This window comes from Cladophialophora bantiana (genome assembly GCF_000835475.1).
Source record: "Cladophialophora bantiana CBS 173.52 unplaced genomic scaffold supercont1.5, whole genome shotgun sequence".
Taxonomy (NCBI): domain Eukaryota; kingdom Fungi; phylum Ascomycota; class Eurotiomycetes; order Chaetothyriales; family Herpotrichiellaceae; genus Cladophialophora; species Cladophialophora bantiana.
This window is the reverse complement of record NW_015971579.1, coordinates 1,509,163-1,524,776: the sequence shown is the minus strand read 5'-3', so window position 1 is coordinate 1,524,776 and position 15,614 is coordinate 1,509,163. Positions and strand designations below refer to the sequence as shown.

Here is a 15,614-nt window from a genome sequence, read left to right as displayed (position 1 = left end):
AAATGGAAGCGTGAGATGAAGGAAAGAAGTTCGACACAGCCGAAATCGGAACCGAAAACACAGTCTCGAACAATGCGGAAACACTTCCGACTTCGTGGCCTCGACAGTGATTCGGCACCGTCGGTTAGCAGCTTCATTGTCTTGTCTTCTCCAAGCATGTACTCATTGATTTCGGACAGGTAGGTCCGTGGCAAGGACAGGGCATGAGTCAGATGAGCGGGCTGCAGGGTCGTGTTCGACAAGCCTGCGATCCGTGTAGACGCAAGAAAGTGAAATGTCCTGGAGAGCAACCGAACTGCAGTTTTTGCACCCGCCTCCACCAACAATGCAGCTACACACGCAATAGCGAGGTGCGTGGGTATCGCATTGAGAAGGAAAAACCGAATGGACGACCAAATGTGCGACTGTTCCCAGAAAATTCCGACAATGGAAGTGGCTCACGAAGCAAGCAGGAAGAGAGCAATCTCGATCGACACCGGATGCAGAGATTAGAGGCAAGAGTGGATCAGATCGTGGATGCTGTCAAGTCTGCGGCCTCTTGAAAAGCTTCAACCAGGAGCTGACGTCTCAGCACGCTCGTCGAGCTGCAATCAGGACAATCGTCGGCCAGGCTTCCCGGGGCTTCGACACCGCTGCTCAACGCCTCTTCAAATCCGCCACGAGGAGAAGTTGAGGCCGATGGAGACATTCAGCACGGAGTCTCGGGCTTTGACCCTTCGCAGAGGTTTTGTCTCTCAGCTATTGATCAATTCCAAAGCTGACTCTCACAGACCCGAGCCTCCGCCTGAGGTGCTCCAGACATTAGTCCAGCTTTATATTGACCGACTTGCCGACCAGCCTCTGCCCCTATTTGAGATCAAAAGTCTGCCGCTTAGTGTGCAGAAATTTTCAAGAGGCCTTCTGAGGAGCTTCCTTGCGGTGACTGTCAGATATTCGGACAGTGACTTCTTCAGAGGCTCCCAGTCTCGTGCCGTAGAATTTTACAAGAATTCTGCTTCGGAGATATTGTTTGCTCAAGCTGCCGAGCCAACCGCCGATGTTGACGCTCTTCAGGCCTTTTGTCTGCTGTGTCTCAGCGAGATCGAAGGTTTGTCAAGATCTTTTGAGAATTGTGCAGAGCTAACGGAGAGAATAATAGACGGGAAGATGACAAGGGCCTGGATGGCTCTCGGCGTTGCTGTGCGAATGGCTGTATGCTCAAATGTGATGTGCAGGACAACAAAAAGCATCTCTTCAAACCCTGAGCTCTCTCGATGCTGTTGGAGCTTGTTCATCCTTGATCGAATGCACGGGAGCAGCTTTCGGGGTTTACCAACCATTTCTACCGAAGAAACCCTACCTGAAATGCCTCCTTCGGCGAAAGGGCCTATGTTAGCCTTTTCCAATAGGCCGGCGGAGTTTGAAGCTGTAGAGGAGAAGGACGCCGGTATCTACGCTTACGCTTTACAGTTGTTGTCAATATGGGGTCGCTTGATGGCTTATCTGAAGACCATCAGACAAGGCAATCTCGAAGACGCGTGGACTGCCAACTCGGTATATCAACAGATCAAGTCCGAAATGTCGCGATTTGAAACTGTACTTCCAGAAGTCCATCGATTCAAGAATAACCGATTTCATGAGAGGACGCCTTCAGAGCTAGAACAGCAACGTGGATACTGGGCGCCCTGGGTTTTCACACAGTGTATCTACCATACAATACACTGTACCCTTAACCACCCTTTTCTCCATATTGCTAGGATTCCCGGTCGACCAAGACTGCGCTCTCCGTCGTTCCTTCAACATGCAACAGATCAGGCAGTGTTGCACTCCGCTTGGGTCGTCCTTGTTCTAAGATTGTGCGAGGAAAGAAACTTTACGATCTTCGATCCCTTTATTGGTCACTTGGCTTCGATGATTGCAACTGCACAGTTCTTCTTACAATTCTCGAAGGATCAGTCCTTGGCAACGAAGGCATCCAGGGACTTTGACATGCTCGGAAGCTATGTTGAGAAAATGGCGAACACTCACAGTCATCTACAGCACACCGTAAGTTTGAATGTATCACTGGCTTTTACCATTTGACCCTCATCCTTTGCAGGTTTCGAAGCTTGCCAGACTTGCACAGTTCGCCACATCACAAGTTGACACCGGCTCGAATAACCCACCAAAGGTGGAGACTGCACTGTTGTGGAATCTGCTCGACTATGCCGTGTCTTCGTCGCCTGTTGTGGACAGCGGTGACTCATCCGACAACGTAGAATTGAACGTGAACACTCAATTTCTATCGCCGATTAACCCAGACGCACCGTTGCCACGAACAACCTTACAAAGCTCGCAAGAGCTCAGCTTGTCGGGAGCGAACTTCTGGGATGACGCAACCTTTGAATTCGACATGGATATTTCGAATCTGCCAGATGTATCCGCGTTGATGACACAAAATGAAGGCTGGACTGGCGGCCATTTGTGATATCTGGATGGAAGTTGGCGTATCTCCTCTGAAAACCTCAAAAAGGCACAAAGAGACAGCCATGAACACTAAGGACAGTCCAACATGTTTTGTGCGTTCTATGAGACCAGCAAGCCGAGGACTGAAACATCCTTTGAAAGGGATCAAATCCTTGTCTCCAAGGTAAATACCGACGAGGCTGAACTGTTACAAGGCTGCGCTAGACTTGGACCGGACCCGAGGTTTATCCGCTCCTGCGATTCTGTCAACCCCCTTGAGGACAACTCGACAACTCGAAGGACCACCACGCTGGCAGTTGCAAGCTACTCCCGCGTTCAGACAAAAGACCGCGTCATTTCCTACTGCTCACAGTCTCTTTCGGCCTCCAGTTGGTTCTATCCTCGCTACTCAATCAAGCGCTCGCCCCTTCCCAGTGTTCGACTTATCGTAAGACACTAAAGATGCCCAGCATGTGGCTCACGGATATGCAAAGTATGCCCTCCCTGATTCTGTCCTTCCCAATTGTGCAGAGTGAGGCTGACCATTTGTAGAGGTTGGGGTGGCATTCTGCTCAGGAGGTAAATGCATGGGCCGGATTCTTAGAGAATGAGGAGCTAATTTTGTAAAAGGTGGAATGTTCTTGTTCGGAGGTGTCCTCATGTTCTTCGATCGCTCGATGTATGTGCTGTTCAGGAGAGAAACCGAGATGACATGCTGACTTCTTTCCAGGCTAGCGATGGGAAATGTTCGTCCGCCAACTCCATCTCAGTAGGTGTATGCTGATCCCTCCAGATCCTCTTCCTAATCGGCCTCACTCTCATCATCGGAATCCAAAAAACATTTGTCTTCTTCGCCAGGCGTCAAAAACTCAAAGGCACAGCTGCCTTTATGGCAGGAATACTTCTCATATTGATCCGCTGGCCACTGACCGGATTTCTGGTTGAACTTTACGGGATATTCGTCCTCTTTGGCGACTTCTTTGCTACCATAGCATCGTTTGCCAGTAACATCCCTGTTGTGGGTCCATACATCCAGATGGCTCTCCAGAAAATCTCGAGCGGTCGCCGGAATGCAGAATTGCCGGTGTGAAAATTGAGACGCAACTTGAAAGATTTCTATACCCACTTCCAGAACCTGGATTTGGCCTCTATGAGATAAGCTCCGGGCAAGACTGATCAACATGGACCTGAGAGACAACATTCTTGTGTTAGCCCGGTGGGCCACAGAATGTCAGTCACCGCGTTCATACAATTATGATCATCGAAAGAATCGAAATGCACGGTATGTGTACCTGTACACCCCACTCCTCGATAGCGTTGCCCGCTTCTCACACCGTTGTCAGAGAGGATTGGCTATAGGAGAAGAGTTGCACCTTTTTAGCACATTTAGCCGCCCACTGGCGAAATGGACATGGTCAGAGTCCAAGTTCAGTCTCATGAGGGAGGCATCCGGTTGAAATGCAAACACCTTTCCAGACCCCAGAGTGGAAGGTATCCTGCACAGCACGACCAGGCAATTTTACCCAACACAACACAGCCTATCGCCGCGAAATTCTCGTCAACGCTGTATTCAGGGCGAAGCGAAGGGAACGCAAGGAATCCTGACTGCCGACACGATACGGCACCGGTTCACCAGTTTGTGGGTCTCCATGCATTAGCTAATGCCCCCCTTCCGGCGGCGTTAAGAGTCGGGACTCGACTACCAATCAAAAAGCGGTGATGAGACTAGGGAATCTGACTTGGGATACTCCGTACGTTGATGTCTGAGGCAGCGAAGCCAACGGCGGGGGGCATGAGGTGGTGCATGTACTACGTAATCTTTTACAGAAAGAGAGATTCCAGAACACCAAAGTGCTCGAGCCAAAGCTATGCATATGTGTATGTGGCTATCTCGCTAGCTCGTTTACCGCCTGGTATATAGGTAACTTGACTGAATGACTGATGAGCCAGTGGCTACCTACAACCACAACTACAACCCTCGTCTATCCTTCCCGTCCACGCGAGACCATGAGAACGTCCTGTCCGTCCTCGAGGGCAATTTACATTGTGGTATGTATATACGCATGCCACCCACGTAAGTAGTTGGCAATGCAGACACTACCCAGGTAGGTATTTACCGAGTAAGCCAGATGGATTCCGTCTGAAAAAGTGCTGTGGCGTGTTGTGCTGTGCTGTGCTGTATGGACCAATGCACAAAGACAGGACAGAAGAAAGGATAAAAGACATGGTATCAAAACACTGCACCGCCCTGCACCGCACCATCAACATCACAGCTTTCCGCTCCCTGGATCATTCGTCGTTGCTCAACGCTTACCCTATCATAGCACCCGCTTCATACTCTCCCTACCTGCCTAGCTGTGTATGTAATATATAAATAAATACTCCGTAGTCCTTGACTCATAAACCCTGTGAAAACCCCCCGGCGGAATCAATACTTCCCGCACCACCGCCACCGCCTCCACCAGGCCATCCGACAAAGGCGCCCAAGCCGTGGGCGTTGACATCGGGCGCCGTGGCCAACAGGTCGTATCCCATGCCCATGCTCCACAGCATGTCGTCTTCGGTCTGCCAGCCGCCAAAGGTGCCTGCGGAGGTGGAAGTGGGTTGCGAGTGCGGGGAGAGGGTGTAGGGGTCGAAATTGGCACCGCCGCCACCACCGTTGGGGTGTTGCTGTTGTTGGGTAGGAGTGAACGGGGTCGGAGAGGTCGTGGTGTGTTGCGGCGGGAGCAGCGAGGGCGTGTTTGTTTGCGACGACGGGGCATACAGCTCCGCGTGTTGCTGGTACGATTGGCCCTGTACCTGGCCTGGATGCTGTGCGTAGGGCGTCTCTCTCCCACCGTTCTGTCGGCCCCCAAGAGCCGCCGTGGCGTCGAGAGATGCGTACCCCGGGGTGCCGTTTTCCGCCCCGAGACCCTTCCCAAGCTGACCGTTGTTGCCCACCAGGTTGCGCCTCAACAATCTCTCAAACCCGTCGGCCATCGCATAGAGAATATGCCCTTTCCCAGCCTGGCAGCTCCGGAATAACTCAATTACTTTCTCGATGAGCGGTTTCGTCTTGGCCTCCGCATCGATACTCACACCTATGCCTGTCCATCGACTCGACATCTTTATCAAAAAGACCACGGCGAAGGCGATGACGGTGTGCAAGTAGAGGGGTACTCCGACCATGGAGTCCCGAATGGAAGGTTCTTCAAGGACGATGATCAGGATTTGGTGCGCCGAAGAGATTGCGTGGGATGCGAGAGGCCGGAGAGATGTGGGGAGTGTTGATGTGGAGGAGATGGTGAAGAGGGAGCGGCCACGCAGGGCGAGAGAATTGAGCATCATCGACGCAAAGTTGTAATGGAGTTCGACGCCTGTAAGAGACAAAAGGAATGGATTAGATACAGCATTGTACATAGGCAGCATGGTGGGGGTAAGCACTCACCAACAGCAGGATAATCTCCCACATGCGCATCCCTGTTCAATGCATGGCGGAATTGATATCTCCAGCGATGCAAATCCTCGATAAAGCGCTGGTGAGTGAGAAGCGTGACATCGTCTCCGTCCATCAGTCTCTCGGCTTCCAAACCAAAATGGTTGTACGCTTTACTCAAGATAATGAACAGTGTGACTTGTGATAAAACTCTTCGATCTGATGGCGTGCATTCAGGGGCATTCAGAAAGACATCGTATTCTTTGATGGCTTGTAGTTCTGCCGTGACCGGTGGTCGTCCGTACGCGATACTGAAATGGTGATCCAGAACGTAAAGGAGATACCATAATCTGGCCCGCTCGAACGCGTGTTCGCGGTCACTTGCTGACTGCTTCTGCGAGTAGAGAGCTTTGAAAAATGCTTGGTGCAGATTCAACTCGGTCGCCATACGCACGCAATGGCCGGAGAGTTTCCAGCTGAGGTCCGGAAGCCAGAATGCTGCAATGCACAGGGCGCGGATGTCTTCGAGGGTATGGAAGCGGTCGAAGAAAGATGTCGCGATGAGGTCTCGTAGGTGCTTATGTGCAGAGGCGTGGATCTTCTCCTTGCCTGGGATGTGGAGCGACGTGACGGTGATGATAGCCGTAAAGAACAAGGTCGAGGACTCGCGGACTGAGAGAAGTGTGCGGGATTCATGTATGGTGGCGTCGAACAGATAGCGTGAGAGGGTGGTCTTGAACAAGCTGAGCATTTCCTCGGCTTCCTCGACACTGATAGCCCCCATGGAAATTAGGTCGTTCTCCATGTTCTTCTTTGAGTTGCGGCGCGCCGGGTCGCCATACTTTAGGCGGCTCCGCAGAGTGTTGAGCTGAGTGACCTCGTACAGACTGCCCATTGGCGCAGGAGCGACTTCATGCGCATCCTCTTGGTTCGGCTCGCGCGAATTCTCCCGCGTGGTCTGCGCATTGGATTCTGCAGGAACAGGTAGTGGAGGTGGTTGCAGGTGTTGTGATGGATGGGTGCGAGAGTAAGCCTCCAACGGCGGCATCTTCAGTCGGGAGAGAATGTCTTGCACAGCTCTGTCGAGCCGAACGATCGAGGGATGAGGATTTTCGCCATCATCGTCAAGACTCACTCTCATGCGCTTCGAGGTAATACAATCCAGGCCCAGGCGCTGACATCGCGAACAACCGGCGTCACCTCGTTCCAGACTATCGCATTTCACCTTCAGTTTGCGACAGGCCAAACAGGCTCGGCCTTTGCGCGAAACATGCGGCTCGGTAGGCAGATGATCGGCAGACCTCTTGCGACCGTGCAGAGGCGATGGATTGGTATTATTGCCATCGACCGAGCCTGTCCATGAGGGTTGGCGAGAAATATGGCTGAGGGACGGATTTGATTCCGTCAGAGCTTGTTGGGCGTGATCTTTGGTGTCGGTCATGTTCGGTCATTGAAGCGCAGAGCGAGCGCACAGAGATTTCTTTCTACAAAGGAAAAAAAAAGGGAGGATATCAGAGCGTGTTGAAGACGGTATGAATAAGTCGAATGCAGGTCATGGGTGCTTTTGATGGGCGCGCCATGGGGAAATGAAGAAAGCGAACAGCTGCAAAAGTTCCGACGGAGACAAATGCGCGAATCGAATCCCCGCTTTGCCTGTGCAGCTTCCTGCGTCCCGCCCTCCGCCTTCCGCTTGGCAGTACCGCCTCCCCGCGCCTAGGTGGCCCCTTAGTAGCCCCCCTTCCCCCAACTACTCTCCATAGCAAATAGGAACAGCCTCATCTGCAACTAGCCGCCATCTAATTCAACCACAGCCTCAACTTCGATTCTCTGTTCCTCTCCGGGCCACACCGACCAATGTGGATATGAACAGTTCTTCACCTTGGCCATCCGGAGATTGATTGCAGCTATGGATATCTGGCTGGCCTATATGTGATGTTGGTCAGGATCTTGCTGGGATGGTCCACATCGTGACAGAGATGTTGCTTCTTCCACTCAGCATCTTCTCAATACGCTGTCTGAATATCGCTTCGTTTCTGGAATCCCACACCGCCTTGATCCTTCCGAGGTCGATGCCAGCCTGTCCAGTGTCTTCAAGTGCGAAGTCCGACTTGCTGTCCAGTATGGCGGCATAGAGCTCTGCTTGAAGGGTGTACAAGGCGCAGACACTCTTTTTAACCATTGCGGCCAAGGCCTCCATTCGTACATAAACCTTGTTGAGTCGGGTGAACCGGCGAGCTGGCTTGTTGGATGCATGGTTGGACAATGTGCCCATGTCAGGAAGGGTCCAGACCATTCCCTGCAACCTCCCCGCAATACCTGGGCGACTCTTGAAGTCGAACCGGCGGTCCCTCTCGTACTTGACTTGCTCTAACCTTTTTTACGCTGCTTTGTCATGCTCCAGCCATCTGATGGAGAGATGTTGGACTAATTTTGCGTCAATTGATTGGCAGCCTCTGTGGAGCAGACTGCAGGTACCCCAGATCCGGACATGGGCTTCGATCCATTTCTGCAGCCCCAGATCACGACTACAATATCCCCAGTCAGCATGGGGCACGTCCGGAGGTTACAAGCAGTCATGTCCAACTCCCCCGGCTCCTGCGTCGTCGTCGTCGCGGGTGGCGCAGTGTGGGTAAATTTCGGCTTCAGCTCTGGTTTGGGAACAACCTCATGGAATCCGCTGGCGATGGGTCGTTCGAAAATCCTCTCAAGATACGGACGCCAAAAGTTCAAGACGCTAGTCCCCATGTCCATCCCGTTTGCGTCTTCTTCCAAATCTGTGACTTCTTCTGGAATCACGGACAATGGCATCGGCATCTGCTGGCCCCTCATCCGGTCTTTGATATTTGATTCCCCCGCCGAGCTCCAGTGTCTTGCGCCTTCGGGTTGAGGCTGCCACAGAATCGAGTTGCCTCTCATTGAACAGATGAGATATCAGCGAGCTCGTATGAGGTGAGACTCGGTGGGTGATTCCACGCTCCTTCTATTGCTTGATCTGGGAGCGGTGAAACCCAAAATTTAGCGCAAGTCGATGCTGACTTCAATAAGCTGGACATGCAGAGATATAAAAGACCTCGTAGAACGAGAGACAGCAGGGTGTACTCAACACTCGGACGTAAGAAGGAGAGTACGAGAGATATGTCAATCGAGTGCTAGTTAAGGATAGCCACAGAAACGAGAGAACTCGAACGACAATGCTTGCATCGAAGGCGTCCTCGTGGTATGTAAAAGTTGAGGTCGAAGAGAGATGAGAAACGAGGTGATTAGTGAAGTCCGACGGTTCCTTCCCTCAGTTCTCTCTCTCCATGCATGGATCCTTCTTTCCCTGCCTCATATCAAACATGGCACAAAAATGCGAATTGCACAGAGGCATTTCCACCTGTGAGAGTCCAAGTATAGGCTCGAGAAGTGCCTAAGAACCAAGCAGATACACCTAGGCCGCTCAACCCTTCAGTCAATGCGCCCGAGGTAGTGATAGACAGAGAACGGACAGACAATAATGTAAATAGAAGAGAGAGCCTCTCCGCAAGGGAACTATATCGGCCGTGACATGGGTGGCGCTAATCAAGGAGGACAACAAAGCCCGCAAATACGAGATGGCGTCATGCCACTTCATCCCAGATCACGCGAACAGGAAATGCAGGACATATTTGATCGGCATGACAGATGTTCCTAGACGTTAATCCCGAACATTCCTTTATACACCCTGTAATCACACATTTATCATTGCTCGATTTGGGAATAATGCGATATCGCGAGAAGAAGACCTACTTCGTCTACGGAACCGGGTATCCGCAAGACAAACTCTGCCTGGGCAACTTAGTCTTGCGAGATTATGCCAATCCAACCAGAGTCCGACACTACACTCATCCCAATCTACCGTGAGTTAACATTATCAAACAGATCGGAAGAATATGAAGAAATCCTAATTGCCATGAGAAGTGACGAGGGTCGTCGAAACCATGCAAACATCATCCCACTTCCGAAAACAACGAGGGTCAAGGTCAAGAAAGGACTCAATATCTCCATTGGAGCCGACTTGGTCGATATCGTTACTCTCAAATTCCCTTGGAATTCAACACGCACGCGGCTGATTAGTGCGCCGAGCGGGCAGAAGATCGAGCTTAAGAAGTACCACTCTATCCACCAGACCTTACTCCCCAAGCTACACTGACCCATTTTCGCAGTTCAGACTCGTTCTTTCATCACGAGGTATTGAAGAATGATGAAGCACGCAGAACCCTCGCCACGTGGGTCTCGGCCGCACACAGCGACCGGATGAATATCTTCAGACGCAAGCCGCGCATCTGGCTGCTAACAGGTCTGTACATTTTCCGAGACGCAACCTGCAGCGAGATTGAGAATGCATCGGCCGGCGCCGAAGCAGCGCTCAGTTCTGCCCTTGTGGCTGCTGCTGGGGGGCCCCCTGTCGGCCCCGAGGTGGACGTAAGTGTAGTAAAGCAAATAGAGACTGAAGTACCGCTGGCGGGCGATCTTGTGTGGGCTGCTCAGTGGACGCTGCTGAACCTCGAGGGCGTCTGGTATCGGAGCGGCATCGAGGGCAGTGACAGTCAAGGATGGATGGTGCCGTTCTCGATTTCTCTGTATCCAGATCGGTTCAGTAGCGGTGTTCTAAAGGCAGGAGCGAGCGACGAGATTGCATATCTTTCCGTACGTGAGAGAGTGCTTGATCAAGACGAGGGGCAGGAACAGCTAGAAGATCTTAGCGTGCAACCGGAAGACGAATATGATCGGCAGCTGGAAAAGGCAATATGCGACTTCCAAGAGAGTGTCACAGAGCAGGAGGCGAAGGATGCAGACCCGGTGTATCAAGCACGGAAGAAAGAACTATTGGATGGTCAACGGAGAGCTTATGAGGACTTTGAGCTGGCATGTGAGGAATTTCCACCAGGCTCGAAGGAACGGCGAGAGACCCACCAAGCCTTAAATGAGGCGGATGAAGCTGTCAGAGAGTTCGAATCCGAATTGTAGTGGCAAAGTATAGGCGTTCGCTGATAATCCCAATGAAGAAGCCTTTAGGGATACATAGATTCATGTTGGTAACGACGAAAATCCACAAAACTTTGCGCCACTCACTTGTCGTGCTCCAACACCGCACACAAAAACAACATTTCGTGCCCGAATATAGGAAAAAAAAAATGTGCGGTGATATATTCAACACATACCGAGCATTGGTCCCCTTTTCGAGCATGTCCCAACCACCTTTTCCAAGATGGACCTATCCCAACCGCCTATCTTTTTGCCTACAACATCGTGATTCCTCAGACAACGACGAGAGTATCAATTCATGCATCAACTCCTGCATCTCTCAAAACCCTCGCAGTTGTTGATTTGCTCCTTGCCACTACAAGTAGCTCTCATATTGATCATGGTAAGCGGCGGCCCGCAAATCGAGGTTGGAAGGTTAGAAGCTCGTAAAGAGATGCTTATACATGTCGCGCTGCGGTACGCAACAACTGCCCTTTATAGTATGTAGGCAGCCACAACTTCCCCAGATAGAGCATACAATTCATTTACAAAGTCTTCGTTCCGCCCTGGACATGTGGCGCAGTCGGCCGCGATTTTGAGTGCCTTGATAATCTTCGCCGTGAAACCTTCATTGTTGCCCACAGTGCCAATCATCCCCTCTTCTCTACCGCTGAAGAACACTTTGCACGCCTTGAGCACGTGGTTGACGTCTGACAGGATTGTCTCCTCTTCGAGCTCCAGGGCGATGACGGTCCCCGTTTGGAACAAGTAAACTGAAAGAAGCAAGAGATCCGGCATCTGGACCCCATCCCAGAGCGAGTCCTCCATTTATTGCTCCAGCTTCTGCAGTTCGTCCAGCGCTTGCATTCTTTGCGCATACTTCTCCTTCTAGTCCGCGAGCTGGCCGACAAGCCGAATGAGAAGGTTACAATCATGGAGCACTTCAGCCGTGAATGAAGTCTCGTGAGACCCAGACTGAGGCGAATGTTCAGCAGACTTTTTCCCCAGAGCTTCGCGAGCTATCTTTAGCAGATTCTGAATCGCTCTGTCGGGAACCGCCATCTGGGGGAGCGGGTATAAGTGTCGGGTGACCTATCTCGAGAGTGAGCCAAAAAGTTCATGTCAATATAGAATCCTACCCACCAAGTCGATGCAAAGCAAAGAACGTCGTCAAACGAACAAACCTAGATGTGGAATATGGGTATAAAAGTAGTTGCTGCCGCAATCAAGTCTCCCCTGAAAGATGCTAGGGTGACTGACTCGTGGGCCACGAGGGTTGCACTTTGACCAGTCAGAAGAGCATATGGCCGCGTAAGCAGGATCGATATTTGTGATAATGGTTCAAGGAAGTTGATGAGATGGGATCAAAAAGAAAAACTTCGACGAGGAAGTGGGAAGAATAAGTACCGAGGCTGAAGTCACCTTTATTGGTTTTCAGTGACAACTTGTGCTCAGAAGATGACATTCTTCATGTGATATGCTTGCTCCCCTGGGGATGTTGTTAATATTGTTGTTCTAATTGTACCAGCGTAGCGCTAAAGGTTGGAGTCTGCCTCACCACGACCGGGGAGATTCAGGATCCTGAAGTTGTAGTGACATGGACAGTTAGTGACTTGATGATGTCTCGTCTGATCAGCTAGCAATCCATGTCAATCGAGTGGCTTTTCCGCTGGATAGCTGGTTAATAGCAAAGCATCCTCGATCAAATGGAACCATCGCGTCGTAATGATCTCTCTCCCCATTGGATTAACGGCTTCCATCGTCTTCCGATGTCCTTCGACGTGAGTTGTGTAAAGGAGCCTCCCCCTCATCGCTAGTGGTTGGCGTGCAAGTCTCTCCGCTTTCCTCAGAGTGGCCATCTTGTGCATTTTCCCTCGAGATTTTCGATCTAGCCGGCTGCTTCCTCATGTCTGTGAAGATACTTAAGGATCTCGTCGCGTCGCTCAAGGTAGACTCTGGCCAAATCATGGGAGATTCTCTCTGGATGTTCTCCCCATTTCCTTTCGTAATCATGTCTGAGCGCATCAATCAAGCTTTGCAACTCACGGCTCCCGATCATAAAGCCGTGTGGGAAACATTCGCAATATCTGACTCGGTTTGCTGCTTGAAGTTGGTCGGGTATATTGTCCGCGCTAAGTTATTAGATATTATAGTGTAGGCGATGAGATTGCAGTTGGGCTTAGTCATGCCATATGCTGCAAGGTGAAGAGTCCCTATGGCGGCACTGACGTTGACAGTAATGGCGGGTAGTGGCATCGTGGGTATGTAGGAACAGCTCCTCATCTTGGTTGACAAAATCATGCTCTAAGACATCCTCATATATCGGGGAGCTTCTGATCGTTCTGCGATCGTAAGGTTCCATACGTCCCACGCAGAACTTGGTCAATAATGTCCACTGTTTGGCGAAGAGATCCTTCCTTGAGAATGCCGCGTCAGAATATGCCTGATTGAGACATGGAAGAAGCAAACGAAGACAAACAGACCTGCAGAATAGGGGACTCCATGGCAGGCAAGTCCGAGTCGTGATTCGATGGCGGCAAAAAGGTTTGGCTCTTGTCCTCGGGCCTGGGAGTCAACAGCCAACCGGTAACCTCTTTCTAATCGCGTCTTTTAGTCCATCAAGCGTGTCCACCATTTCAAAGCCAAATTTGTTGCACACAATCTGCACATTCCCCCTCTTCCAGTATCCTTCTGGACAGACAACGATAGCCTTGCCAGGAGCACGCGCACAAATCCCTAACTCAAGCAAACTAATGGGCGCTTGAGTGGCGGGGTGGAAGTAGAAAATGACAATGTCAGCCTGGTGCTGCTTTTCCAGCTCCCATTCCACCTGCTCGCGGTATGGTGCAAAGTTGATGTCCTCTCGCCACGAACTGTCCCAATCAGCGCGATACGGATTATAGATCGTGACGGGTGTGTCAAGGAGAGAGGTGGAGAGGGCCTCGCGCCAGTCGGTCGCGTCGACTTGGCTGGTGGTGCCAGCGAGGAAGACGGATTTCACGCCTCGCGGAATCTCATTTGAAGGTGCATGTATGACCTGCCTCCGTGCCGCAGCCATATTCAGGGACGAACAGGTCTTCCTGGTGGATATTTATGGGAGAAATCTACGGAAGAGCAGGTAGATAACATGAGCTCTAGCCACGAGGCTAGCAGACCGCTTGCCTAGGCAGAGCCAGAGTATCACGGTCCGTGGCTAGCCCTGGTCTCAACGCACACGCGAGGTCCCCCGCACATGGCTTAGCGTATCTAAAGAAGGGATCCCCCACAAGCCTCCACCAAGAAATGTCACAGCCTTGGGCGTAGGGCCAAACAACAGAAGCCCAACACCAGGCTCACTCTTCCCTGGCACTCGTTCGCACATCGACCCCGCCAAGAGCAACAAACTGCACCTTGGACCTGTCCAGGAACTTCGATTCGTCCGCCTCGATGATTTCCCGAGTTCCATCCGCCTGTCTTGCTTGCAGGCTCTGTTGCATTGCCTCCTCGCTCTCGAAGGTTATAACAGCAATCAAATCTACATCTGTTGGAGATGGGGAGCCAATCACATGGCCAGAGTCTTTATTCGTGTAATAGCGGGTGTGGGTCAAAGGGTGCTTTGGGCTGAGTAGAGACTTGACGAGTGGGACATGTGTGTCTTCCATATAGTCGCGGAATTGTGTCGTGGTCAGGGTGGGAAGGCGGTGACGGAAGAGGAGAGCCGTGACAGGAGCCATTATCTTAACATCGCGAACAGTATGGAGGCGTCTCTACTGTGATGACCTATTGTTCGGTTTTGCGGGGCCTGTCTAGGTACTTCACTTGCTGCCGACGCAAGCAAAGGACAGTTTCACTCGTTCCGTTTGTGAGGCACTCACCAATCTAGGAGCCTCTGGAACGGTGAGAGTTGGCCTTTCCACGCTGTCAGCGGCGAAAGTGTACCACGTACTTGGATGATGAGCTTTTGCCTCACTTGGCCACATGCATGGCTTGCAGTGTGCACTTCATTTCACAACTCAACATGCAGGCTAAGATCTGGTAGGTCCAAGTGAGGATGCTCCTTGTGGATCTCACGACGCAGCACCTCGCATATTGGCTTCCGATTACCTTCTTCTGTTCCAGCTTGGTCATCAACATTCCCTTTTTTGATCTGCCCCAAGGCAACCGAGAGCTCAAGCGACATGTTTTCCAGCATCCGGTTGAATGTCTCCCACCCCCTCACGGTCATGACTTCTTCGCTCTTGAGCTGCCGCATCTCAGGTGTCCAGAATCGCATCTGGGTTCTGGCCAGCAGTGGAAAGTCTTCTTCGAGGGTTTTTTGAATATCCTTCATCATGCGGTCCAGGCTTTGCCTCGTCGCGAGCAGGACGATGTAGAGACCCGTCGCCATCAAGACCTTCCTGAGCCTCGGAATTGGATCAGCACCTTCGGCTTCAGAGAGCAGGCCAAGTTGTATTTTCGCCCTGTGGACTTCGGACCATTTGAACCGGTCAAATACCAACCAAGGGGCCTCGTGCCATGTGCCCGAGCAAGTTCTCAGTTCTTCTCGGAATCTCTTGTACATCCGTCTAAACTTGTCGTCGAATCGTCGGTCGTCGGTCTCCATCGATCTGCTGTGGTTGATAGATAATGCTAACTAGCGGCCAGGGTCCTTCAACTCCCTCTGAACTTTCCCCCAAAGGTCTGTAGCGGCAGGCAGATCATCCACACCTGTATTGCCCGATTCTTCAGACTTCGCTCTGCTGGGAGAAGGGCCGTAAAGTTGGGCACGCAAGAACTCTTTAATCCCATTGAGCATGGCCATTTTGACAAA

General features: G+C 51.5%; 10 protein-coding genes across 10 annotated transcripts; 4 read left to right on the top strand and 6 right to left on the bottom strand.

Moving 5' to 3' along the window:
• Window positions 1-72: 72 nt before the first annotated feature.
• On the top strand, window positions 73-2,446 carry Z519_04152 (uncharacterized protein; the record flags this gene model as incomplete). Its single annotated transcript, XM_016761898.1, has 5 exons — window positions 73-179; window positions 347-526; window positions 675-1,087; window positions 1,139-2,025; window positions 2,078-2,446. 5 exons carry the CDS (start codon window positions 73-75, stop codon window positions 2,444-2,446), a joined length of 1,956 nt encoding a protein of 651 aa, XP_016622236.1.
• A 440-nt stretch (window positions 2,447-2,886) lies between these two features.
• Window positions 2,887-3,514, top strand: Z519_04151 (uncharacterized protein; the record flags this gene model as incomplete). Its single annotated transcript, XM_016761897.1, has 5 exons — window positions 2,887-2,917; window positions 2,977-3,003; window positions 3,055-3,103; window positions 3,155-3,170; window positions 3,218-3,514. The coding sequence occupies 5 exons, from the start codon at window positions 2,887-2,889 to the stop codon at window positions 3,512-3,514; spliced, it is 420 nt and encodes a 139-aa protein (XP_016622235.1).
• Window positions 3,515-4,821: 1,307 nt separating this feature from the next.
• Z519_04150 (uncharacterized protein) lies at window positions 4,822-7,280 on the bottom strand (the record flags this gene model as incomplete). Its single annotated transcript, XM_016761896.1, has 2 exons — window positions 4,822-5,780; window positions 5,852-7,280. The coding sequence occupies 2 exons, from the start codon at window positions 7,278-7,280 to the stop codon at window positions 4,822-4,824; spliced, it is 2,388 nt and encodes a 795-aa protein (XP_016622234.1).
• A 498-nt stretch (window positions 7,281-7,778) lies between these two features.
• Z519_04149 (uncharacterized protein) lies at window positions 7,779-8,111 on the bottom strand (the record flags this gene model as incomplete). The annotated part of the gene is made up of 1 exon (XM_016761895.1): window positions 7,779-8,111. The coding sequence occupies one exon, from the start codon at window positions 8,109-8,111 to the stop codon at window positions 7,779-7,781; it is 333 nt and encodes a 110-aa protein (XP_016622233.1).
• Window positions 8,112-8,327: 216 nt separating this feature from the next.
• Z519_04148 (uncharacterized protein) lies at window positions 8,328-8,726 on the top strand (the record flags this gene model as incomplete). Its single annotated transcript, XM_016761894.1, has 1 exon — window positions 8,328-8,726. The coding sequence occupies one exon, from the start codon at window positions 8,328-8,330 to the stop codon at window positions 8,724-8,726; it is 399 nt and encodes a 132-aa protein (XP_016622232.1).
• Window positions 8,727-9,580: 854 nt separating this feature from the next.
• Z519_04147 (uncharacterized protein) lies at window positions 9,581-10,828 on the top strand (the record flags this gene model as incomplete). The annotated part of the gene is made up of 3 exons (XM_016761893.1): window positions 9,581-9,717; window positions 9,779-9,967; window positions 10,024-10,828. 3 exons carry the CDS (start codon window positions 9,581-9,583, stop codon window positions 10,826-10,828), a joined length of 1,131 nt encoding a protein of 376 aa, XP_016622231.1.
• A 492-nt stretch (window positions 10,829-11,320) lies between these two features.
• On the bottom strand, window positions 11,321-11,623 carry Z519_04146 (uncharacterized protein; the record flags this gene model as incomplete). Its single annotated transcript, XM_016761892.1, has 1 exon — window positions 11,321-11,623. One exon carries the CDS (start codon window positions 11,621-11,623, stop codon window positions 11,321-11,323), a length of 303 nt encoding a protein of 100 aa, XP_016622230.1.
• Window positions 11,624-13,397: 1,774 nt separating this feature from the next.
• Z519_04145 (uncharacterized protein) lies at window positions 13,398-13,883 on the bottom strand (the record flags this gene model as incomplete). Its single annotated transcript, XM_016761891.1, has 1 exon — window positions 13,398-13,883. One exon carries the CDS (start codon window positions 13,881-13,883, stop codon window positions 13,398-13,400), a length of 486 nt encoding a protein of 161 aa, XP_016622229.1.
• A 274-nt stretch (window positions 13,884-14,157) lies between these two features.
• On the bottom strand, window positions 14,158-14,538 carry Z519_04144 (uncharacterized protein; the record flags this gene model as incomplete). The annotated part of the gene is made up of 1 exon (XM_016761890.1): window positions 14,158-14,538. The coding sequence occupies one exon, from the start codon at window positions 14,536-14,538 to the stop codon at window positions 14,158-14,160; it is 381 nt and encodes a 126-aa protein (XP_016622228.1).
• A 272-nt stretch (window positions 14,539-14,810) lies between these two features.
• Window positions 14,811-15,605, bottom strand: Z519_04143 (uncharacterized protein; the record flags this gene model as incomplete). The annotated part of the gene is made up of 2 exons (XM_016761889.1): window positions 14,811-15,414; window positions 15,439-15,605. The coding sequence occupies 2 exons, from the start codon at window positions 15,603-15,605 to the stop codon at window positions 14,811-14,813; spliced, it is 771 nt and encodes a 256-aa protein (XP_016622227.1).
• Between the last annotated feature and the right edge of the window lie 9 nt (window positions 15,606-15,614).